The 27,088-nt window shown below is 39.1% G+C and overlaps 1 protein-coding gene across 6 annotated transcripts in view; it reads right to left on the bottom strand.

Moving 5' to 3' along the window:
• Positions 1-795: 795 nt before the first annotated feature.
• lrp1bb (low density lipoprotein receptor-related protein 1Bb) overlaps positions 796-27,088 on the bottom strand; it is a 332,674-nt gene continuing 306,381 nt past the window's right edge. For 3 of the 6 annotated variants that reach the window (XM_049594030.1, XM_049594031.1, XM_049594035.1), the window contains 11 exons: positions 23,684-23,809; positions 22,676-22,840; positions 15,703-15,864; positions 14,948-15,122; positions 14,475-14,579; positions 11,619-11,732; positions 9,568-9,644; positions 7,661-7,751; positions 7,160-7,310; positions 3,688-3,762; positions 796-2,006 (listed from right to left, as the gene is read on the bottom strand). In XM_049594030.1, coding sequence (XP_049449987.1) covers positions 1,866-2,006; positions 3,688-3,762; positions 7,160-7,310; positions 7,661-7,751; positions 9,568-9,644; positions 11,619-11,732; positions 14,475-14,579; positions 14,948-15,122; positions 15,703-15,864; positions 22,676-22,840; positions 23,684-23,809 — 1,382 coding nt within the window. In that variant the 3' untranslated portion in view covers positions 796-1,865. The remainder of the gene's footprint in view (positions 2,007-3,687; positions 3,763-7,159; positions 7,311-7,660; positions 7,752-9,567; positions 9,645-11,618; positions 11,733-14,474; positions 14,580-14,947; positions 15,123-15,702; positions 15,865-22,675; positions 22,841-23,683; positions 23,810-27,088) is intronic. The other 3 variants (XM_049594034.1, XM_049594036.1, XM_049594032.1) reach the window with 2 other exon arrangements.

The raw sequence follows: 27,088 nt of genomic DNA, 5'->3' as shown, positions 1-27,088 counted from the left end.
AGAAACACAAGAAAGCTCAATCAAATCAAACATTCAATTACTTTGACTCAATTCAGTGCATTTCATTTCTTAGCTGCAGTTGTAGCAAAGCTTTTCGCAGCGCTGCAGAGATTCCTCATTCTCTTAGCACATCAGTGAGTCTTTATCAGAGACATACATGTCCAATTACAGCAACAAAAGCTTTTAATTTGTAGAAAATGGGCTTATCTATTAAAAAAATAATATGGACATTTAACATTTTGGAAATGTCCTGTGTCATCACAGCAGATTTAATAGGCATCCTCATCGCTACAAAGGTTTACTGTGGAGGACAATTAAGGAAGCTGGAAACGGTGGCATCTATTTGTATCATCATCAAAATGTGGTGGGCTGGGTGTGCTGGCAGATCCAGCTGATAGTACAGACAGATGGAGAAAGGGCAGGAGTGCCGCTGCCTCCTCTGGTTGCCATGGTGAGGGAGAAGGTGAAGTGTGTGGAGAGACAGCCATTGTAAGTAAGGTAAAAGGAGACTGAATTATCATTCAGCAGGTGGCACAGACACTGTGTCACCACCACCACCAGGTAATGAATGGTGTTGGCCTTCCTGCACACACAGGGAGGGCAATAATCTCCCATCAGCCACCTTCCTCTGCGCGGCAAGAGAAAGACCTCACGCTGCTGATTGACTTGTCAGGTCAGTGGCCATGTGAACCGTAGAAATATAACAACTCTGCCAGTTTGATCAGGGGTTGAATATGCTGTGTTGTGATCTGCTGTGGCCTCAGAAATGGACACAAAGTGGAAATAAGCCCCCTTTATTCAATATCGATTTACATTTTATATAAAAATTACTTACATTTAATACATTTCTTCAAAATACAAGCAGCCAAACAACATACAAATCAAATACAAAATTATAAAATTTCTTATATTTATCATCTTCCTTTTCTGAAGTAACAGATGTGTTTATAATAACTCTTAATAACCTTTTTGTAGCTGTGGTAAATCTCTTCCTTGTCTACATCTTTCATCCATCTGTTGATATATGAGACCTAGAAAAATATGGTATTCACTATCTGTCTTTTCAGTGTACAGTACAGGATCTGGGAATCTGATCGGAGAACATTCAAGGTGGGCTTCAATCTCTTTCATCAAAGGATAGGTGCGTGTGGTATAATACTGTAGAAAACAGGGCGGATGGAGCTGAGAATCCACGGAAATGGAAAAGACACAAGACCTATGGAATAACATATTGTGTGAGAAAAGATAATGTTGATAGTATGGCCTTCACTGGAAATCCAGTCAGTAGATCCATCAGGTACCGAGGAGAAAAAAAAGAGACAAAACCTCAAAAATATCAAGCCTCGCTGCTCAGTTGTGAAGCTTTGTGGCCTGCACATCTTATGAAATGTTTAAAAAAAAGAAAAAGCCTTAGAAACAACCCACTTAACTCTTCTCTAAGATACTTACATTTGTTCAGAAAAATTGAGCCAACCTTCTTTCATTACCCTCACAAAATGACACACTGCCCGTATTCCACTGAAACTAGAAACAGATATGGGTACAAATTTTAGCACTGCATTTTAAGGTTTAAACTGTGCACAAGTGTGGCTTATGGTGTTAATAAAGTTTTTGCAAATCAGCAGCTTTACTTCAGTGTCATACAGTATACAGTATAGCGCTGTATAACTTATGTTTGACAAACATTAGAAAGCAAACAGTAAATGGAAAATAAATCTCTTCAGCACACCAACAAGGACATTATGCTGATGCTAAACCGGTAAAACCTAAGAGCCTCATAGGAAATAGAAAACTTCTTCTTTCCTCCTTCATATTATACATTGTACACTGTGGTAAAAAAAAGAAGTACAAAGTGTAAAGTTAGGCTATGCGGCGGTTTCATGAATTGTCCCCTCTAGTTTCTTTGGGAGTAGCTCTCTCCTCTCGTCGATACTGATGACTGGCTTCCGGCAGTTTTGCCCGTCGATATAGATCTTTGCATACACTGGGTTGGAGTAGTTCATGGGCTGCACAGGAAGGAAAGAAGATGGAGAAAAATTAGTATGTATTGATATAAATGACTATAGAACAGTGGGAGTCTTGAAGCTGCATTAATAGTTTTTTGTTGTTGTTTTGGAACAAGCTGAGAACACCTCTATTGGATTGTCTTACGTCGTTGTTGATGCAAAAATGTCACCAAATATTTTAATAAAAGCCAGCAGATATGAACAGTATTAGCGTTCATCTGAGGTCACATTTTGTACTGATGAATGTTGAGTCAAATATTCGCTCTTCTTTAAGCTCTGTTTTGGTCTCCACCAACTTATGAGAAAAACACCTAGCCATTTAGCTGCTAAATGCTTCACTATGTTGACCACTATAGTTAGCTGCTAACTTTATCCATTTGCTAGTGGCCGGCAGTTAGTGTACAGCTGCTTTACCAGCTGCTGCATCTGCAGAAAAGGTTGATTAGGGCAGAGTTTTCGCAAAAACAAAACATAACAACAAACTAAAAGAGACTAAAAATCTCTGCATAGCTGAAGGGAACTGCAGAGTTGGGTAATACTTCTCTGTGGGTTCATCACTACAAGCAACTTCCTGTTTCACACTACACAGGGCCATGTAAGAAAAATATAAATTAGTGCAGCTTTAAGGAAAGTCCACTGTGATTATCAAAGTTTGACAAAATGGGTTACACATCTAAGTTCAGCTTTATCCAAAGCAGTACAAAGAAAAGCACACGACAAGACTCATGCATATTGTATTAGTAGATTGTTATTCAGCAAGCAACAATTCAGTAGCTAGGGGTGTCACGATTCTGATTCTAAATCGATTAAAATGAGCTCAAGATTTTGCATCACTGAAGTCAAAAGCAAGATCTGCGATTCCCCTGGATTCACTGTGAGTTATGGAAACAATCAATGTGTTTTTAGGAAAAACTACAGTTTCTAGGACACGCTAGTGACGTGAAAGTGGCTTTTTGCAGGTGAGGGAACTCAAGTTGTTGTGGTTGAGTACCCATCTGCCATCTGGTGGTGGCTGTTTTTGCGTTTAATAGTTTGTTCAACTGTCTATTATTAAACTTTAAATAAATTATTTGAAAGTTACTATATGGTCTTAGTGTGGTACATTCCAGAAAAAATTTGGCAGTTACACCACACCATGTACCATGTTGCCTATCTTTTTAAAGAACAATTTGAAAATGTAAATGAGAGTTGTTAGGGCATAAACCACACAATCTGTTGATCATTACAAATCAATACCTGATGGTGTAACAATGGCACAGCCTTTGATGCTGACAAAAAAAAAAGAAAAAGTTTAAATTGAAAATTTAATCAATCATCATTTAATCATCAATTCTAACCGTGGATATGGAGAATCGTGACACTCCTGCTGGAAACAGACAGCAACATGCAGGAATCACAAAGCCATGCAGTCTCACTGTCTACATTATAAAGTATAGAACAGTAGGAGCTCTGATTTTTTTGGACATTATGATATATGACCTTAGGTGCTGATGTAGGAAACAGCTATAGATGACTGTGGATGTTACCATGACTCACTCTGGCCTGATTTACATTTGGTACAGGTAATCGTATCAGCCTGTTGAAAATGTTTGCCAGGTAACTACACAGTGCACACTGTTTGCCTACATGAGTGGATTTATTTTTCGGAGGGAAAACACGAACTGAGGTTTGGAAAATTCACCTGTCCAGGGATTACCTCCTTGGGCACAGAATTGATGCCCAAGGTGTGAGGGTCACTGGATTTTACACACCAGCCCTGCAACACAACAAGTACCACGTCTGTTCACACTGCAAAGTTAAGTTCACTAATACAGCTCACAGTTTGAAGCATATTACAATGCATGGCCATTTACTCTTTTATCCATCTTCAAATTTTATAACCATTTCAGCTGTTGGGTTATTTTATGTTTGTTTAACTCAGAATAAAACAGCACTGAATTAAAGAAGTAGGGAATTGTAGGGGACCAAGAGAGTGTAGCAGAATACAGAAGCTAGTTGAGATTCAAGCCAGAGAGCCTTTGCTGAAAATACAGCCAGATTGGACTGACAATAGCAGATGTCAAAGTTGGCAGGGCAAGAAGCAATAGCATTAGGCTTGAAGCTCTAGCAGGTAAGTTAGATAACAACATCAGTGAAGGTGTTATGATTCATTTGATATGCCGAGTGTTAGTGTGAGGTTGAGGGCCATGAACAGAATAAATCACTGGCCAGATAAAAAGTCCCCCCGGTTCATGGCACATGTACATTCTGCACACTACTGCAGACAGCTTTTACTAAACCTCTGCGAAACCTGAAGTAATTCCATTTGATTTATACCGACACCAGGCATCACATTATCACAGTTATTGGAGCAGAGACAAAGAACACAACACCAAATTATTTTTTATAAAGTTGGACAATATTTGGTTGGAGTTGGTGGTTGGCATCCTCACTCCGTTCTGTAATTAAACACAAAGTTAGACTTTTCTTTCAGGTGACACAAAGTTAGTTGCTTATACCCCTGGACCTGCATTCTTAGATACAGATGTAATGAGTTGAAGCAAAGGCAATTATGCAGGTTCAGTTGGGTGTGATCAACAGGGTATCACTGTTGTCGTGACTTTAGATGCTGGTGCAGCAGTGACACTTCTGCAACAACATAAATAATTAGCAGGTGTGATAGGGATTGGCATCGACCAAGGCCAATCACAGCTCCTCTTCTCTTCCTTTCCAAGCACTGCATTATTTATCAGGGATGTGTTAGAGGGGTAGAGACTTAGACAATATAGATTGAGTAATGTTTTGCCTTTATTCCTAAGACGTGACTAAAAAGGATGTAACTTGCTTCAAACTCAACAAATATTGCAATATTTTCTCCAGGTCTCTCTAGCACATTGGGTAGGTTTTATGGTAGTGTTTTGCTGCCACTTGGACAAACAATATATTCTTGTTAGAACATTTTAAAAAACTCTCAATTTAGACCCATCTTATAAAACAACTTCACATTTGAGTTTGACATAAGTCTGGCATTCAGTCAATACCTAAACAGACATAGTAGCTTCAATCCATCATATACAGTAACATGAACTGTCACATAGATTGATAGATCATATACAGTGGTGGAAAAAAGTTTTCGGACACCCCATGCATTTGTGAAATATTGCATTAAGAATCACTCTTAGGTCTTCAAGTGCAATTTCTTTTAGTACAGTCACAGCCAAAATACTAAATAAATCCTAAAAAAGCCATTAAAAACTTAAAATTGATTGGTTCCATAAAAATACATAAGAAATTCTGAGTATTGGGTCATTTTGGTACCAGTGATGAAGGTCGTTGTTTTTATTAAAAGACACAATTTTTGTTGCCAAGCTTCGTGTCTACATAAAGCCAGCACATTTGAAAGTTCTTCAGACACAAAAATGGCTAAAACAAGGAACCTAACGCAGGAAACACGCCTGAAGATAAAGATTCTCAGCCAGGAAGGGTACAGCTGCCGCCAGATAGCCAGGAAGTGCAGATGCAGTCCTTCAGCAGTTGGATACACTCTGCAGAAATACAGACGAACCAACAGCTTGGAAGACAAACCAAGATCTGGGCGTCCAAGGGTTTCTTCAGCAAGAAATGACCGCATCCTGATCCGCATGTGCAGGCAAAACCGCCGAATGACATCACAGGAGCTTCAGCAGCAGTGGTCAAACCAAACTGGTGTCCAGTGTTCCACCTGCACTGTACGTGGCCGACTTTTAGATCATGGCTTAAGGTCCTACAAGGCTATCAAGAAGCCCCTGATCAATGAGAGACAGAGGTTAGCCCGGTCAGATGAGTCCAGTTTCCAGCTTTATCTTCCTCCTACTAATGTGAGGGTACGCAGAAGGCCAGGCGAAGCATTATATCCAGCATGTACAGTACCTACTGTCAAGCATGGTGGAGGCAGTATCATGGTTTGGGGATGCATGAGTGCTGCTGGTGTTGGTCATCTCACTGTCTGTGATGGCACATTGAACTCTACCAAGTATTGTACCATTCTACAAACCCACATGCTCCCTTCTGCGCGTGCACTGTTCTGTCGAGGTAAAAACTGGATGTTTCAACAAGATAATGCCCCTTGCCACACATCCAAGGCCAGTAGAACTTGGCTGCAGGAGCACAGTATCCAGGTCTTAGAGTGGCTAGCTCAATCCCCAGACATGAGCCCCATTGAAAATCTGTGGTGGATTATCAAAAGGTCTGTTTCAAAGCATAAACCAAAGAATTTAGAAGAATTAAAAGCAGTAATTCAAGAAGAACGGGACAAGATTACCCCTCAACAGTGTGAAAGGCTCGTGGGGAACATGCCAGCCAGGATTAGAGCTCTACTACGTGCCAATGGCAGGACTACTAAATATTAATTTGATGATGTGATGGTTTATTTATTTTTTGTTCAGTTTTGAACACATTCTCTGTTATTTGTTGACTTTGATACCGACAATGTTGAGAACTGACATATTGAAACTGTCAAGAATTTAGTTTTGTTAGTTTTTCTTGTAAACAATAAACAAAAAAATATAATTTGTATTTGTTTGTATCTGTCTAATGCAGCCACACCTTTTGAAACACAAAAAAGATTTTTCCACAAATATTTCATGATAATATTTGAGACTGTGTAAAATTTTAAGGGTGTCTGAAAACTTTTTTCCACCACTGTCGATAGATCAATCAGTTCTAACACAAGATTGATCAATCATAGCATTGACCGAGTCATGTGGAAGGGTGTCTTTTTTAATATATTATAGCTGTGAGCTGTTTTCGTATTGTTTTATAAACCTCTGCATAATCACTGTGTGTGGATTTAATGTCAGTGTAGATTAATTATCGTAAAAGACCAAGCTTACAGTATTCTAAGATATAACGAGATGAAAATATATGTTATGAGCAGAAAAACTTCTTGTTAACAAACAATAATTTGACAGGTAGTAATGGTGGAAACATGAAAAAGATCCTGTTATATCATGACAAGGATCTTGTAAAGACAAGAAACTTTTCTAGAAAAAAAATGAGAAACTGAGCATGTATTTTTTGTCATTATAGCAGCAATATGCAGCTGTTCGTTGCACTGTAAGAGCTAAGACAAAACCTAAAGCTTTAGTTTTTTGTTGGCACTGTGGTTGATTCAATGTAGAGCTCTCAATTCCAACCTTGTGAGGGTCCAGCGTGAAGTTGGGTCTCAGCAGGCTGCCTGCATCAGCGTGGTTGTCATGGTCCACTTCATACATGTTGTATGACGGGTTCCCAATCTCCACGTTTATCCCTCCGTTTGTCATGGGCTGCCTCTGAACACGTTTTCCCCTGAGGTGATGCGGAGCCAGGAGTCATTAACATGATACACAACATGCAGGTCAACATGCTGTACAGCTTCGCACGACTCCACACAACAAATCACATCAAACTACTTGGCACACTTGGAGTATATAGCTTTGCTGGGCGAAGCTAAAAGCTGAATTATAATCAGAGGCTCAGTGCAGAGATCAGGTGTCCTGCTGAACACGTTGGAACAAACAAAAGCAAAGATATTCATTTATAAAGCAAAGATATTCATTCATTTTCAAAGCTGGGTAGTGTTGGATCTCTCATCATCTGTTGCTGCTTACAAGCCTCTTTGTTATTTATATTTTTTATTTCTTTATTTATTGACTTACCTTTGCCTCCGTCTGCAGATGTAAACACCTGCTACCACCATCACAATCAAGATTACCAGCAGGACCAGAGGCACAATGATAGCTATGCTCCCTGAGAGACAGACAGAGGAGAGATGGTGTGGAGAGATGAGTAACGATTTAAAGGCCCTGAGATGGACTCAGATAGCGACACATTGTGTGTCACCATGCCTGACTGTCACCTCAAAAAAGGCCATGTTTTTTTCCCCTTGGGCTTGACTGAGTGCACACTTTATTCTATTTACAGAATAGCTGTCTGTTACGTTTGGACAGTCATATTTATATAAATTCGCAGATTCTATAAATAATAATAAATAATTTTAAACACCTGCAAAGATTTTAGTTACAAATAAAGACTAGAAGAAGTCCCACAGGTAACAGAGCTCAGAATCAGAATGAATTAATTCTTTTTCTTTTACTTACTGAGATTTGACTGTATTACTTAAAATGAATTTGAAGACAGAACAGTCACATAACCAAACTGCGATGGGCTGACAACAGCAGCTCCTCTAATTCAAAAGAGGTAAACCTGCTAAGGGAAGGCTTTTCTGTTCAAATACTGCAAACTGGCTGGGTTGGATGGTGTTCAGTAATTGTTTCGTTAGGGTGCCAATCAGGACACAGTCCAATTGTGCGGCACGGGTTGGATTAAGAATAAACCTGTCTGAAAAAATGTGTGGATGTTTAAAAGTGTGATCATTTCGATAAATTTGACTGAAAAGGAATAGGGACACTGTAGAAATTCCATATATGCTATTATTCCAGCCAATTCTTATTCCCAGGGCATCAAATACGGCAGCTTGGTCATCAGGTCTAATTCCAAAACAACAGGCACCCCTCGGCGTCTGCACAAGACTTACCAGGCTTTCAACTAACTCCAATGTAAATCCATCTGTGGTAATGACATAGCATAAAGAGCAAGAGAGTCTGAGTAGAGGGGGAGGTCAGGGTGGTGGATGGGTCAAACAAATGCAGGACTGTCACCCAGGAGACAGCTGCTCCTGTCCTCTGTGAAACGTTGAGGTTTTTTTTAACTACCTTATATGTTTAATGTCACATGACATACATGTCATGAGACATACATCAAATACATCATTTGACATGTACGTTAAGTTACTTGAGTTATGCAACATCAGTACTTACTTAACCTAAACCACAATCTTTTTTTCTAAACCTTACCATGTAGTTTTGTGGCTTTAACCTTAAGTAGTTTTGGTGAAAAATTATGTTTCCTGTGAACATGGAAGTTTGTTTTTAAAAGAGAGAATATGCTTGTATTAGTGGTAATAGACACACTGTTCCTGAGCGTCTAAAACTGATGCTAGAGCGGTATTTAGAACGTCACAGTGTACCAAGCTGGCACCAGATGACAATTTGACATCAGAGATGTTGGACTCTTAAGTTGGACAGACGTTAAATTTTTGGTGGAATGAAAATGGAGTTGATGATATTTTAAATGTCTTATGGTGTTAGAATTTGTGGAATTGTGTGGATGTTAACATTATGACGTTTTGCAAACATTGTGTTTTGGTTTCCATACCTCACAACTAAAAGTCATTATGCTACATCAAAATGACGTTGGAATGTGACATTTGGAAGACATTGGATGTTGTTCAATGGTTACCAACAAAATATCTACATCATCTATCCTTAGTATTCTATGTCAAGCTGACCTTGGCGTTAGACACTGCCCTGACAATGAATTTTGGTCACTCGATGTCACGACCTAAATTCAACCGACTATTAACGTCTAACAATGTTGGTGACCAGCTGGCGAAGGACCACTGACCAAGCTGCCATACTTGACCAGCCGGGAGTGAGAACGTGCTGAGTGTTCACGCAGGAGATTTCAAGGTTTTATAATAAGACTTGAATTTCCCAGAGCTCACCTCCACTGGTGTTGTCTGATCTGCTGCTTTTAGGGGCGGGTCTCTCACACTGTGTTCCTGCCCAATTGGCTGAACATCTGAAGAAGGTCAAAAGAGAGTAAAAATAAACTGTCATTAGAATATGTTTCTTTGCAGAAATAAAAACCGCTGAGAAAACACCTTTACAAAAATGAACTACATTATGATGTGACCGTGGCTTACATAAACAACACATTATGATTCAGTCTTGCTATGGAGTGCTTTGATCCAACACAAACAAAACACCACCTGGAGAGAGAGCACTATGTATATACATGTTGTGTCCATAAACAGTGTGAATTTACATGTTGAATATTCAGTGTAGAAAAATATCAAAAGGATGACAGCGGGACAACAAGTCGTCATCTCATTTGTGTTCCAATGGGATCCGATGGGTGTGATGTATGACCCTTGTTAGAGGAGGTGATATCTAATTTCACACGACTGACGCAGATGGGTCTGTAAAGCATGAGTGATCTGGTGGGTGCGACTGCATGATGACAGAATGAAATTACTCCAAATTACATGCACTCTAAGAATCAGAACATCAGGCTATCAAAAATAAGAATGCAGCCCCATACATACGGGAAATGAATCACGCCCTCGTTGAACGAAATGTCACAGCAACATGAATTTTAATGGGAAAATTGGAAAAAACAGGGAGTTTGATCTCCTTTGGGAGGCGTAAACCATGAAAAGACTAATTCCTTAAGAAACGAGGAAACTCTCTTAACCTCTGTTGAAGGCACTAAAGATAAACACTGATGAGAGGTTCAGCCTAGTAAGTTATATGCTTATACATAATGATTGGTCAGTAACAAACATATTCAACTTGCCATCATGCAAAGGTTGCAAATGCACAGACTGACGCCCACATCACACAGACAGTGTCATGTTTTAGTCCCCCCTTCACCGATTCCTGTGTGCTGGGTGACGACTGCATGAGATGGGTGGATGGGTGGCAGTGAGGGGCAGCAAAGGTACAGAGTCATGCAGCAACTGATAATGTAGTAAGTGCCACATCAGCTAATACCTGGACAAAATGTGATAAAACTTGTAAAAACAGAACTCCAAATAAAGTATGTTGCTTTAATATAACTGAAATGTCTTAACAGTGCCTATTTGCTGCAACTACTACCTCCACTAATACTGATTAAATTGATATAAAATAAACAGCTTGACATTTTGGGGAATAGGCTTATTTACTCTCTCCAATAGGTAGATAAGAAGATCAATACCACTCTCATGCATGTCTGTGCGGTAAATATGAAGCTACAGTTGGCAGATTGGAAATGGGGGAACACAGCTAGCCTGGCTCTGCCTAAAGGTGATAAATTCTGTCCACCAGCACCTTCAATACTCGCTAACATATCTCAGAAAATCCTGGTTCAATAAGGTTTCCTAAAAAAAATAATAACACGGACATAATTTGATAATAAAATTCAGTTACAAAACATCAGTCTTGAGGTAATATGTAATTTTACCTGAAATCAATATAATAGTATTACAGCAGATATAATAAGGGAGTGAGAAATCATTTTCTCTCCTGTTTACATGGAAAGTTGTGAGCAAAAGCTCCAAGGACAACACTGTTTGACAACAACTTTACAAGCTCGCTAATTAGTTTGTCAGCTAACCTGTCATCCTTGGAACCAGGCCAGTGTGACAAAACACATTTCAATCAAAATAGGAAGTTACTAAGGACACACTTCAGTCACATTCACGTAGCTATAAATGATTTAAATAAAGACACTGAGCTGTGCAAAAAGCATTAAATGTGATCATAAGGCTGTGGAAATAATAATGTCGTCATTATGTCTTTCAGTTCACCACATTATTTTCAACCTACTTTTTGACAAGTCTTTACTTTATCACACTTATTACATGATAAGTTGCTACAAGGCAGCACTGTGACAAAGAGCCCATATACTGGACTGAGGCTGAAATGGAGCCGGATGGAGTTGGGGTGGGGGGTGTGGACAAAAGGGGGTGAGTGGGCTCTGAATACAGCTGGAGAGGTGAGAAGGACCTACTTGCAGCGTGGTTTGTTAAGAGCTGTTAATGTGCACATCCCCTCATTCTGACAGAAGTAATCGCAGGGGTTGGCCAGCTCATCACAACGTTGGTTCTTGAACCCTGACGTGCAGCTGCAAAACATTGTGTTGGGAGTGATAAAAGGGCCCAAAGAATGTATATTGTTGAACTGTTTGCTGCTTGATGAATGGAGACTGACAGTCTAATCCCTTTCAGCAGTTTCAGTCATAAAATGGAGTAAGTCAATGTTGTGTCTGCATCAAGCAAATCAGCAAAATAAATAATATGAACACAAATCAATTTCACTGCTCACCAAGTGAAGTGGGGCATCTGCAAGAGAAGAGTCTGTTACACTGGTCACACCGCTGAGATGTGCATTTTTTGAGCAATAAGTGATTGTAATAAGAAGACTATTAACAAAGATCTTTGGTCAACTGATTACTAAAAAAACAAACAAAATAAATAATAAAACAACGCAAAAATTATTTCACTTAATTCCAGCATGATAACGACAATATATATATATATATAAGATATAAATATCCAAAATATCAAAATTTATGCAATTTTTCAAAAATAGTCATACATGTACATTGTAGAAGCTACAATACTTTCAATATAACATCCTTCCATAAACACAGAAAACAAACACAATCATGCTGTAATGTTGACAGTCAGTCAACATTTTCATACTTCTTTGTATTTCCAATATTTAATTACATGCCTCTGTATTAAATAAAATATGTGTTTATATAGAGAGCCGAAATGAAATAGGAACTTCCGGGTCCCGTTCCAGGGGTAAGAAAAGCTTATTCAAAAACAATTGGCATTAGTAACAATGCTAATAATAAAAAAAAAATCCCATCTTGGGAACAGAGCTCCGACAGTATGTTCTCTGGCTTGCTTCATATATTCAAATAAAGATAAAAAAAAATCATATTCAAATAAAGACCGTATCTTTTTTGAAAATCATTGTTCATTATTTCTGTTTTTCTTGGAATAAAAAAGCAACCCCCAGAGCATGCTTCACTTTTTTCCAGAAAGACAAATGAGAATGAGAAATTGCCTCACTGAGTAAGACAAACTTGTGGAGGTGAGGAGGCCTGCCCGGAAGTGATAGCATGACTTTGGCTCTCTATAATTGCTTTGCAGTTGACAACTGTTATTGAAAATGCTGCAACCTGACCCTTTGGAAACTTATCATTGTAGAAAGATTTGCAGTATTTCAAGGGGAGGATTGTAACAGTAAAATATAATCTATATCAGGAAAGAAGGAGCAAAATCCTTATTATCAGGATAACTCTAATCCAACTCTGATAATGAAGCATTAGTAATCAAATATAATGTCATTTAATTTGACCTGTTCAAACTGACGTATATTGGATCCTGTTTTGCCAAACCTGCAAAGACAATCTTAAAAAGTACTGTCGTAGCTCGTCTGGAAAGAATGTTATTTAGGAACAGAATGAGACAGAAAATCAAAATGACACATAAACACTGTGCCACGTCAAGAAAATCATTTCATCTGGGCGAAAAAAAAAAAAAAAAAAAAAAGTCCTGCTGTTGTGCACGCAAAATCTTAAACCAGCCTCACATCAGAGATAAGTTGTACTTCAGATGAATCTAACTACTGACGTGGTTTACTATTGACTAATGGAAATTTATTTATCTGACTGGCCAACATAATTGTTGAAGTAAGTGAGATTTTCTGCACTATGGGAAAGAGTGCTCTTGTATAGCTGAAATGCTTTTCAAGAAGAATATTTACATATCTCTCAGTGAATAACGTGGAGGGCTTGGATGTTTACCATGGCTGTCTTGACTCATGCATTTTGAAAATCTCTTTAACCTCTTTTTTAGTGTTTAATGCAAGAATTATCTTTGCAATTGAAGCAGTTCTGCCCCGCAAGGTTTTCGCTTTGGAAAGGCCTGATGAAATATGCATTTACTCAGAGTATTAAGGGCAAACATTATGATTTCTTGACACAGACATATCCATCATCTCACATAATCTCTGTTCTTTGCAGCAAATAATAAACCACATTATCAAGATCTGTTAACCTCATCGAATAAGATGGGATCATTTGCATAGAAATTGATTCTATCCCCTGGAATTTGTGAGTGATGACCGCAAATTTCAATTTAACTACAGTGGACAATGGGCAGTAAAAAAAACTGAGTTTGGCTTTTGAAATGGATTTCCAATTTCCTCCTTGGAGAGATTTTTAAAATAGCACTGCATGTGATTATAGTTGAGGTGGTATTAATCTATGGGCAGCGCTTTGAGTAGTCTTTCACAATAAGTCCCTCGTGTCTGCCAGTCAAGCTTTTGTCTGTTACAAGTTTGTGTCGTTGGATTTCATGGCATGTTCTACCGCTGACACGTACCTCAGCTTCCTTTTTTAGAACTTCTAAAACCTACTACTGAAGAGAGTCAGAGAGGCCTGACATCAGCTCTTAACTGCAAGGAGGAACAGTGTGATATGTTCAGAATGGCAAGCTTTGAAGGGGCTTTGAAACCATTTTTTATCTGCCTAAAAACCTTAAGCCACAGTGAGGTGTCACACAGCATAAGATGGTGTACTGGCACTCAGCCCCCTGCTGTGCTATGGCCTCCACATAGTGACATCAAACCTTCCCTCAACTTAAGGATTTCTTTTTCCAGAGGAAGACATCTATCTTGTTCTCAAGCAGAGAAATGGTACCCCTTGGTGAATTTCAGTGTTGCCTCTAAGGCCAGGTTTTCTGGGGCACAGAGCCAGCATTTGAATGGAAACAGTAAGAGTGTGAATAATAGTGGAGAACATTTAAAATTTTTTTCCCCCACTTCCTTCACCCATTAAGCAGTGACTTACTGACAGAAAGGCAGGTTGGTGTCGGGGTCCAGGTGACAGGTGCCTCCATTGTAGCAATATCCGTCACACAGCTGACAGCTTGGCGCTATTCTGCCATTTGTGCAACTGGAGGGTGAAGAAATAATGGATACTAGCGACAAGCAGAAAACTACACTTTTACAAGAAGCAAAAATGAGTCCGTGGTGGATTTGTCAAACACATGCATAATTCATATAAAGTGGGAGAGTTCACCTGGCTTCTAATTCACTGACATTACCAGAACCTAAATTGCTGTAGGGTGTGTGGCCCAATACATTTTTCAGATTTAATCAAATCAATTCATTCAGTGTGCAGCCTGCGGATACACCAACTGAGACCTGAGGACACACTGTAGAACTAATTCTCTTCCATAAATGCAGAGAACTACATAAAGTCCTAGCATTATAACAAAAAGCATGAGGGACAAAAGAAGTGAGCAGATACCAAGCACTCACTTGCAAACCACATCTCCTGTGTCCTCGTTAATGAGGCATGGAGCACCGTGGCATCGAAGACACTTGTCCACCTCACACTTGTTCCCTTCAAACCTGGCAGGACACACACATTCCACGTAGCCGCTACTGGATAGCGTGCAGGCCTTGGAGTTCACACAGTAGTGATGACAGATATCTGTTCCACAGACACAGAGAGATAAAGAGAGAGAGAGAGGGGTAGTGTGTAATGAGCAACAGGGAACATAGTTTAAGCTGGTTTGATTGGAATTGTACAGGGCTTTAATGGGACTTAATTATCCACATCAAATGACATCTTAGCCACAGATGAAAACACATCACCCCTTGGGCAAGCAACGGTAGGAAAATACTAATGATGTGCAGTTGAGATTGTTTTCCCACAACCCGTTATGACAAAGCAATGCAAAAGGAAATACATTATCACTTCAGCGCAGAAACACCCAAAGGTTGTTTGATGGCAGTATTTTGATTTTGTTTATCTGCAAATAGAGGCAAATGCTGTGTTTGTGGAAAGAAAATACTTCAGGGGATTGTTTTTGTTCCGCACTCTGCGTGTGAACTTTGAAATGCTCGCTTCTATAGATTTTATGCAGCATAACTGAATTCAAATCAATGCTTTGTTGTGACTGTTCTCACGGCTAGACTTGAAAGGCTAATGTCAATCACATGGAGGCCAACTGCTTGACGGTAATCATTTGCTGTGTTTGCCACCACCAAGCAATGTGTGCAGGACTCACGGTAAAGACAGCGGTCCCCAGTATATTCTGCCATACAGCGGCATACTGGCTGGTTCCCCTGAGTGACGTCGCATGTTCCTCCGTTTAAACAGTAGTTGTCACAAATCCTCCTCTCACAGAAAGGCCCTGAGAAACCCACAGGACAGCGGCAGGTAGGCTTACCTGGACAAAAACAAGAAAGGAACAATTAGAGAACACGAAGAGACCGAAACCAACAATGAATTGATCAGAGTCTCAAGTTTTGTATGTGTAGCATCAATGCAACACATCTATACTGTACATACACCTTTGCATTGAATGTCATGTAATACTTTGTGTCTACCTCAAATGCACTATCCTGCTGCTGTAAGTACTCTCTAACACTTAAGGCCAAAATAGTCCCCAGCAAATGCACTTCCTGTTTAAGTAAATCTACATGGCCCAGCTGCTTTGGAAAATTACTAAGTTCTAAAAAAAAAAAAAAAAAAAAAAAAAAAATCAATCAAAAAAACATCAAACTATGACGCTCTGGGTTTACCTCCACCATCAGTTTTGGACAGTATGTCTTGTTACATGCATTGTGACTTTTCAAAATAAAACTTCAATTTTCACAGGAAATATAATTTCTGCTTGTTAAATGCATGTTAAATGTCACTTTTCAAAATAAATTCAGAACATAGGTTAAAAAAAAAAAGGAAAATGTTTTTAGGTATACTGTCTTAGGATTAAACAACAAAAGTACGTGGTTAGGTTTAGGAAAATATACCATGGTTTAACTTAAAATAGGTACATTTGTTGCTGTTGTAATGTTTCGTCATGTCACTGTCACATACTAGCGCACTATGTGGTTATCAAAATAACTCAAAAGACTTTTGCTTTCACATTAGAAATGTACAGCAGAGTCCTGGGTGAAAGTCCAGGGTCTGTTTGACCCATGCACCTCCCCTCACACTTGCCCTATATGGACTCTCTTGCTCTTTATACTAAGGCAGTTGCTTGAAGCATCACAAAAAGTCAGTGACTGGTGCAACTCATCCTGCCACTAAAGGGTGCCTCCGTGCATTGGTATCTGACATTAAAGGCCACTGACTAAATGTCAGTATTTGACGAGCTGGGAGTGAGTCTGGGTTGCATTCTCGTGACTTGTTTAAAAAAAAAAAAAAAAAGAAACAAAAATCCCTAACTTACATCCCTTAAATACTTATATCCCTTTGCTTACATGCTTATGCTCGTGTTGGTTTAAATTACCCAACACTTGACAGTTTATTTCAGCTCCAGTGCTCAACTGGCCGTCAATCTGTCAATCATAAGTTGCATGGAAATGATACTCCCATGGTTGGCGAGACAGGTGCAAATATAGTAAAGGCAAAGATCTGTCCTCCCAGCCATCATTTCTACACACATATTCATGTATGGGTCAAGGGTACAGCAGATTGGCACCTATGGAGAGAAGCTAAGGTGCCCTTCGTATCAGTTATGTCCTCCAAGTCCATCTAGGGGATCTCAAATCCTTCACAGGCCAGACATAATATGCATATAATTCCTTCAGCGCGGTCTGTCCACACTTTTCTTCCTTGTCAGACATGTCTGGAATATCTCTAACAGGAAGGCGCTCATGAAGCATCCAAATCAGAGTGGCTTCAGCATGAGGAATCAGTGGTTCTACTTGGTGTTCTTTTTTAAATATATTTTTAATTTTCTAACAAGTTCTTATACTCTTCTATTTTACTTATTCTATAATGCGCACTTGAGAAGAAAAGCCAACCCTTTACCAGGTAGGGTACCTTCACGTAAATACAGCTCTCGTGATTGTGGATCAGATACAAACCAGTAACACTCCCTCAGTGTTTGCCGAATTCGGCTAGTCTAAAATCACATGAAAATTTCATAAATTAATTTATAGTCACATAGGATTTATGTGTGACAACTCTTCCTCTGCTTTTTAAATTTGCACCCACAAGCAGTGAACTCCAACACCATGCAAAAGAGACTTGCTCTGGTATGCAACACCCAAGGTTTGTGTCTGTGACCTTTCGTGCGTGTTGACTCTTTCTATAACTCTGTTTTGGTCACAACCAACTCCTGTGGGAAGGTGACTATGATCATTCGGTCACTAGGCTGATAGTGTACAGGGGATGTATGGGAGCTTTTTTGCTGTAAACAGATGTGTGCTGTGGCTGAAAATGAGGCTGATTAGAGTGATAAAAATGAACCAAATCAGTAAAGATAAAAACAAAACAATGAGCTGAAAGGTGCTGAAATGAGGGAAACTTCAGTTGGAAGTTTGGAGTCAGATGATCGTTTTCTGTCTATCACTGTGAATGACACTTTTTACATACACATAGCGATTTGATCCACTGTTGATATAAAAGCACTGATTATTAGCTTTAATGTCACTAAGCTCATGCCTCTACTGTTGGTGAGGGTCTGAAAATAGACTGATTTATATTGCATACTATTGAGCTTTAGCTTCAGGCTCAGCTCTATATTCACCATAAAGGTCAGAGGGAAAATCTTGCTGCTGCCAAAATCTTTCTCTCCATCTCATGCCTAATTTGAGCCTTGGTTATGAACATGACCCTGAGAAAGAAGTAGAAATGCAAACCATACGCTTGTGCCACAGGCTCATTTAAGTATGTCCCACTTATTTCTGCAGTTTTTGTGACCACAGTATTGAGCACTATAGAAATTCTACTTTTATATAAGCTTCCTGCTGTGCCCCACTGCACTGTTGATGTTGAATGGGTATGATTCATTGTTAGTAGTAGTAGCCTATTATCAGGGGGTGGATATTTTTTCAGTCCAATCAGGTGTATACATTCCCTCCAAAACCAGTGCATTCCACTCCATCATAACCTCACACTTCCATAATGGACAGACAAGAGTATCAAGGCTAGTTTGAGGCATGTTCAGAAAAAACAACAATTGTCACTGCCCAGGCGCGACTGCTTGCTTAGTATACAACCATGTTGCCATGGATACAGGTCTTGCCATGTAGGTCACACAACACTACTTGGTAATTTCACACCCCACAACTCTGTGGCTGGGATAATCTGGGTTTGAAATGTCCAAAAGACAATCATTCTGCCTCCAGTTACTCCTCTGTTAACTCAACAGCTGCTGGGGTTTTAAGCTTTCTAAACACGCACTATTTTTTATAAGAACCTATTATGCTTTTCCTTGTTTTCTGTCACATATATATATGTATTGTTACAATTTGAGATTTTCATATTAAAGCCAAAGTTTAAATAATGAGGTGAACTTATGTACTGTGAAAGTTATTTCTGTGAGCAAAAACCTCAAGCTTCTGATCATTCTGAATACAACCTGAATGCAACCTCAGGGTATGAAAAATGAAGCCAATGCAGGAGTGGCATAAAACTGCAGTTGGCCGGTTTATAGAGTGAGTCAATCTCCATAGACCCCCATGTTAAAATGCTCAACTTAATAGCAGAAATAAACATGTCTGCAGCCTGGTACAAAAAATATTTTGATCTCTATAGCTAATTTCCCTGTTCATGGCAACTGTACAGGAGGTGATTTTTTTTTTTTTTTTATATCTCACCCGTTTAAATGTTATTAAGGCCTGATATTATGCAAACTTAAGGGTGTAGCCACTTGTAGTGACTGGTTGGTGCCATCAGCTGATAAGATGCTACCATGGTGTTGTGGTGTTAGTTAGGCAACATGGCGTAACAGATTTACAGAGTACAGATGTCGGTGGAGCTGCAGCTGACACTATTTTAGTGTATTTTCAGTTCATGAAAGTTAACTGTAATGTTTTGATGGCATAAAAAGTCTTGTTCAGCATTCAATTGTACTAAGAGATCCAGTCAGATTTTCAGTTTTCCTGGGAAGTACATTTTGTTTTAATGATTTTAAACCTGTTTTTTTTTGCTCGTGAGAATTATCATTAGCATTTATATTATGAAAGTTAACCGTAGTGTAAATGCACCATGCTAACCACACTTGCAGCTAGAGTTAGAGTAATCCTGACCCTCTCATCCAAATATGGGCACTTCTGGCTCCAAAATTTCAAGATGGCAATGGCCAAAATGGCAAACTCTGTGCTTCATAACAGGAATCTAATCTACAAACCAATGACTGACATCACAATGGCTTTGTCCATTATTTTACACAGTCTATGATGTTTACATGTAGCATGCTAGTGTCAGGGAAAATGTAATCTTTGTTGCTGATGTTGTTAATTTTTCCCTGACTTTGGATCTACTGGAACATGTCTGCTTGTGTTTTAAAAACTTTTAGTTGTATTTTTTTTTTGTTGTTGTTGTAGAAAGTGTCACTTTTCTTCACTACAATTCATTCCTCAGCTGCAATAACAGTGCAGAGATGCCAAGATGCAAGAGACCTAGAGATGCTGACCAATTAGAGCAGACTGGGCTTTATCAGGAGACTTAGAGAGACAGGCACTAAGAGGATGAATACAGACAGTATGAGGAAATTAAGATGTTTTTGACCACTGAAGCATATGACATGTATTTAGGATTTCTAATAGAAGGTATGAACCTGCAAATGAGCATGACAGATCTTCTTTAACCTAAAAAAGCCAGAAATTAAGCCGGAGAAACAAGGCAGACAAGCTGACAGATGCTTAATGGAGGCCCTTCCTGGTTCAGATAATATTTGATCAGTACCATCTTCTTCTGCAAACACAGGGGGTGACAAGGACTATTTTACATTACTACACAAATGCACACTATATGTGGAATGTTAAAGTATAAGTATACTTTTTTAAATCAAAGGAACTAGCTACCATCAGATGCAGTAGATCCTAATTGGCTTCATCTCACATCTGGTTACCTTAACAGGTTTTTTAACCTCATTCATTCGTATTTTACATTACCCCAGAAATAATGGGATGAACCAGAAAGTAGCAAGAACATCTGTTTTCACACTGCATCATCTTCCAAGGTCTCAGGTATATTAATTACTGTTATAAACAGCAGGGCTGAAATCAAACGCAAGTGACTTAGTTTGAAATATACTTTGAGGAGGTGGTTTGAGCATGTTTTTATAGCCCCTACTGTCAGAAACAATAAAATGCAAAGTGGCAAATCATGATTATTAAGGACTTTTGCTCTTGTGAACCGGTTTATTTACTTTTATGCCTAGCTTTTTCTATGATTCACATCATCATCTAAACACATAGTAGTATAAAGACATTTTTGTTCCCCCTTTATTGTCATAAAAGAATTGCAAAACAGAAACTGTGTGTCTATGGTTTAAGTATGTCTTTTGTTGCCAAAAGTTCCATTAGGATGTAGGTAAACCAGTTAAAGGAACAGACACCTTGTGTTTTTATAGATAAAACTGGATAATTTCCAGCCTCTAATTGATTGTGAAGTTGCCTTCAGTCCCTTTTTTTATCACCAAAGCTGGGACTTTAGGAAGCCCATTTGACTATATTCGCTTCCTCGCTCATATTTGGCCACTCATTTAGACCAATATTCTTTTGCCTCAAGGACATGAGGTCAGTGTAGCAAGACCTATAAAAAAAAACAAATTACCAAGCATGAATGAAACAAAAGGCAATGTATTCCCAGCAGCACAACACATATCACGACGCACTCATTTCCCTCTCAGCTGTCCACCATTAACAAGAATACAATTCATCATCTTGCGTAGCATGTTGGCTACATCTACTGAGCTGGTGAATGAAGAACAAAATAAGACTGACTGTCAGGAATAGTAGTCCTGTATTCTCTTATTCAGTCATGAAGCTCTCCTGCAGTGATCCTACAGCAAGTTAAATGACTCTTGGGCTGCCTTGACAGACAGACTTCATTTTGTTTAATGAGGAGCAGTGACCATCGTCTTTGTATGTCACGTACATCTGTTTAAAGAATCTTGACAGAATTTGGAAACAAGATGAAAACACTTTTTTTCTCTTTTCAAAAATAACAGTTTACTTCATGTTGGGATGTTGGGTGGACGTGTTATCCAAAGGCCAAAGGAAACATAAATAAGTTTATGCTTCACTTTACAAAGATCAGCAGAGAGTGAAAACTGGCCTATTTGAAGGAATAAACATTTAATCAAAACTTTTTGTATCAAAAAATCAAAAGCCCACATTTTGATCTCGTTAACTTTGGTTTTCTGTGACTCACATAAACATACGGCTTGGTTTCTAATTTTATTTACTGAATGTCATTCTATGAATACATCTTTAATAAATTCAAACCACCACTTGAATTAGGCTCTGCCATTATAGAACATTCATAGGGGAACACAAACCACACTTTTTGCATCAGGGCTATCGCTCTGGTAAATCTTTTTCTTTTCATGACAAATGGAAATGAAAATGTTGTGGGTAATTGCTGTGATGGGAAGATGATGCACAGGCTTGTAAATCAATGATAGCATTTTTAATGGGGCTGTACATCCTGATTCAATCCTGCCGCCGACATCTCAGCAGCATACTCATAAACATTACCTAAATTGTGGGGTAGAACCGGTTGTTCCAAAAACCATGAAAGCATGAAAGAAGACCTTGAATTAGAAGAAGGTTGATATTTGAGGCTTGTTCGACAGGAGCGTCAATGACAAAAACTGCTCAACTGGCAGACGTAATGTGGCAAATGTGAGCTGAAGTGAGAAAGGCGTGGAAGTTTAGAGGAAGACAAATGTGGTTGAATGCCATCAAGTGCTGGGTCAGTGTGCAGGAGAAAATGGGCGGGCGACTCTGAATTGAAAATGTCTATCTGTGGCAGCGACAGGTTTTCTCAGCAAATCTGGTCTGCCAGGAGCTGAATATTAAGGATTACAACACATGAACCATCTATACCAACAGACTAGGTTCTTATATTTTAGTGTGGATAATATCACAACCTGTTGATGCATATCTGTCAATATACAGATAAATCAACACAGGGTGGACACGAAGACTGTAACACCAGCGAAATATGCAATTGCAACGAGAAATCAGACTGCAGATGTTGTTTGACAGTGTTTGACATTTCTGAAGTAGACTTACCCAGGGGTGAGCCCATGCAGGTGCCTCCATTTAGGCAGTAGTCTGTACAGTGGTTGACCTCACAGCGCTCCCCTGAAAAGTCAGGCCAGCAGTAGCACCTCCAGTCTCCTTTCTCATTGGCTAAGCAGCGGCCTCCATTCTCACAGGGGGGACGGCACAGTTCACCTTCACAACAGCAAAGCCCATATTGCTTACTGTGCTTCAGTGTGTAGCAGTCAATCACATCAAACAGTGCTGTGCTGCTAAAGTCAGACAGGAACAACTGTAGAGGTGTGAACCTGAATTTTTGAGTAGATGAGCATCAACAAAAACTGCATGTAGGAGGTGGCTTTGTTCAGCTATGGATGTCTGCTCCAGTTTTATTTTCTTATTCTGGAGCAGTGACCTCCATAGTGCATTCTGACACCTTTGTTCCTCAGTATAGTCGAAGACTAAGTGTACATTTATGCGTAAACATTTAAAAAGTCCTGCTGGCAAGGTGAGAGCAGGACCAATTTGGTCACGTTCCCTTTTCTCTGTCTACATGTCAAAACTGACAACGTCAAAACCAGTTTTGCATTAGGTCCATTTTAAGTCACCTAAAAGGCAATTTGTGTGTGGATGAAAGGCCAAAACCCAAAGAAAAAGGTATGGTTTCAAATATACCTGTGTAGGTGTGGACTAGACCTGTTAAATATATATTGAAATCTCTTCAAAAGTAAAAATCGTTTCTACTATCACACCGCAACCCACTAGGGCTGTACCATGTATCTGCTTTTTATCATCATCATAAAGTTACTCTGCAGGTCTGAGTCAATTACTGAGTATACTTTGATATTTGCTTATTTATTGCAAGTAATATTACTGTAATATTCAACAACATCAGCGCAAATTGCATATTTTGCTCATATCATGTAGCCCTAGTTTCTATGTATAAGCCACACTGCACCCACCATTATAGCTGCTGCTAAATAATACATCAACAGGTCATCTAAACTATATGGCATGCAGATGTGAGAGTCCGCCTACCTGAGATGATCGCATCACTACAGGTGCCATTGACCAGTACCTTCCCCTCTGGACAGGTACATCTGGCACCGGTTGGGTTGAGGAGACACATGAAATCACAAGACATTCTCAGGCATGGATTTGATGCTGTGAAGAAAGTAAAAAAAAAAAAAAAAAGATGAGAAAGACCTGTTTGCTTGTGAAAAGTGTGTGTGTGTTTTTTTCTCAGAGTAACACTATTTATTTCAAGTGTTTTAATTTCTGTTTTGAAGAGTGTTATTTTCTTGAAACCCAGGGAGGCACAAGGCTAAAGCGTATGAATAACTTCACACAGGCCTCGTCTCCAGATTGAATAATCAAGGATTGCGGAACGTGTCAAGAATTTCCCGTTGTCTAATTGATTAGCGGCACTTTGAAGTGCTCTTCCCGCTGCCGCCTACAGTTGGTAGTCTAATTCATGTAAACATCTCATGAAATAGTGCTTTGAATTAATCAAAAGTACAAACACTTCTACAAAGGTGTTTTTTTTTAGGTTCAATACTGATAATCAGCCTGTGTAAACTTGGAAAATCAGTGTTTGAAATTAAAGCAAAAAAAAGACATCTAATAGAGTGCTCAAGAGGCCAACTGTGTCCAAAACACTGGTGTATTACATGTCAAAAAAAAAGAAAAAAAAAAGAAATTGTTTTAAAACCACATTAATAAAATGGATTTTCAATTGTGGTTTACATATTATATATATTTACAGGAAGTTATTTTGTGATTAAATGATATAATTATGTCAACCCACTTGATGTTTCTGACAAGTCATTAATGCTTACACAGTATACAGTAAATACTAAAGATAATCAGTGCTCACATTTCTTACACAAGCATGAAAGGGATGAAAGCGCAGAACAAATCTAAATGGTTGTTAGGGTTTTGCTGAAGATATCAGGCAGTCATGTCATAGCATTTTGCAGGCTGTGCACATCTTCTGCCCACAGACTTCACACCACACACTACACGGCTGGCCTAATGAGTCTCTGGGGAATGGAACAGCTGCCCTTTAAGTGAAAAACTGACCAAGACTGAGCTGTCTGATGTTCTATAACCATTAACACCAGAGATGTAACAAATAACTGAAGCTGGTCTACTACATGAAGGAAGTGAGAGGACATGGTTGTATTGATTGACTGTGTCCCAGGAGACAGATGGGTGGTTTTTATGTCGCACACCTGAAACAGTAACATGTCTCGAAGAGAACTTCAATCAATCTTAATCTGACAGAATGCGTGCTGTTTCTTTATGCATTGTTTTACCAATAGGTATAGTTTAATTAGATATAATGCAATTTAATTCATTTAACACCATTAATTAAATATACTGTATGTGAACAACTTTATACAGTGTATTGCCTTGTGAGCTATACTCAGTGTGGGCAGTCCTCTGCCAGTGTTTATTTTGGCCCAGCTTGTCCCTCCTCACACTGAAGCCTGTTTATGCCTGGTATTAACATGTGTGTCAGTGATCTGGTGCGGACAGCTGAGACACATCACCGTTCACACCTGTGTCTATCATGCATCTCCAGCTGACCATGTGTGTTCAGACTTTGTCACTGCCTGTGTCACTTACAGTATAAAGTCAGATGATGCAATCCATTGTACAGTCATGACTTGTACAGTCATTCAATTTGGAATGCCAAATCTGAAACAGGCAGAATAAATCTAGCCCAATTTTGTCAACATAAACACATATGACATCACAGCAACACGATGGTGCACACAGTGAACCAAGCAGAATTACCTTTCCATCAATTTTTACTTAATGTAGTGTTTATGTGGTGTGCAAAATGGATGTACACGAGTTCTACAACTTTATGCTTTTGGCGGTGGTGCTTCATACTACTACACTCAGCACCAGTCAACACAGTTTTGAGCTGTTTTACATTATCAGAAAGAGTGAAGACGAGCAGCCCAGTTAACTTATAGTTAATTTGTGATAGTGCTGTGGTAATTGATGTAGGTCTTCTGTAGATGCTTGTGATGCTCAATAACTTCCCACACAAACACTGGTTCGCTGCAGGTGTCCATGTTTTCCAAAGCAGATGTACACTGACGTATTTAGATTGGAAGTCAGGAATACCCACTCACAATTACTTCTGACTTGCAATGGATTGCAGAGAAAGGGCTCTGTACAGTTTTTATGTGCACTCTTGCTGGCTGCTCGCTAGTCACGATAGCTGGAGATATCACTGTCAGCAGATGTCAACACATCTCCTTTCATAGGGCAAAATGATGGAAGGTCACGCAACACTTCATACAACAATTGCAAACATTTACACTACAAGAGATCAGCTGTGTCCCAGCCCACCTTGGCAGCTGGTTTCAGTAAACGCATCACAATGCATCCTGGAGGTTACCTCCACTTGTAGCGCTGTCCACTTGTGATTGGATCACCCAGGACGCATGTTAATACCAGGGTTAAACAGGCTTATTATGTCCTCACATATATCTGAATTTACAAAACTAAGACTTCAATAACACACTTTAAAGACCAATTGTAAGTACTGGTAAAAGAATACTTCATCCCCCAGGTAACCACTTATCAAAAACATCCTCCTGTGTTTCACTGACTTTGTGAAGGAAACATTTTTCCTGTGTGCCTCTGGTGAAGAAGAATCCAGAAATGAAGAAAATTCTTGATGATTAGAGTCAAAGGGGTCTGTGTTTGTTAACAGCAAAACTATACGTGTATTTACAAACTCTCATACACCTCATGCAGTATAATCCATCTTTCTTTTATCCACTCGTATGTTCAGGTGTTCCCAAACTGATAGTCTTTCTGATGGGGAACTGAACTGAATGTGGAACTCATTGATGCTCTCCTTAAAGCCAGACCCATTGACAAAAATGGTAATTTTACTCGCTGAACACAGGAACTGCTGGTCCACCACTGACTCAATCAGTAGTTTGATTGCATTATTGGTGACTTTGATGTTTCAAAGGGTTAGTTCAGATTCAGCAAAGTCATACATAGAAAGAAACACTACTGACCTTCTCTTAATTTGTCAATAATTTTGCAAATGGTTATTAAGGGGATATTAAGTATTCCTATAACATTTTCATTTTTCAACTGTGGAAAAAGCCCTTTTCATTCTTTTTTTTTTTTTACTCAAGTAAAGCTTATCTTATACTTTCATTCTGCATTTCTATATGTAGCTTGACCCCTAGCATCCACAATCGCCCTTTATAATCCACACAGGGACACATGAACCACAAGGTATTCAGTCGATGAATCCTTTACAAAACGTTTCGTATTCGTCCCAGTAACTGTGTATGTTGACCTTCAACAAACCTTGCCCACATAAATCTTGTACAACCTTTTGTTAGGGTGTTTATATATATATATATATATATATATATTATATGTACTTCGGTGAAAGAC

Source organism: Epinephelus fuscoguttatus, linkage group LG13 (assembly GCF_011397635.1).
Source record: "Epinephelus fuscoguttatus linkage group LG13, E.fuscoguttatus.final_Chr_v1".
Lineage (NCBI taxonomy): Eukaryota > Metazoa > Chordata > Actinopteri > Perciformes > Serranidae > Epinephelus > Epinephelus fuscoguttatus.
Note: the sequence above shows the minus strand (reverse complement) of the source record. Positions and strands in the feature narration are given on the sequence as shown.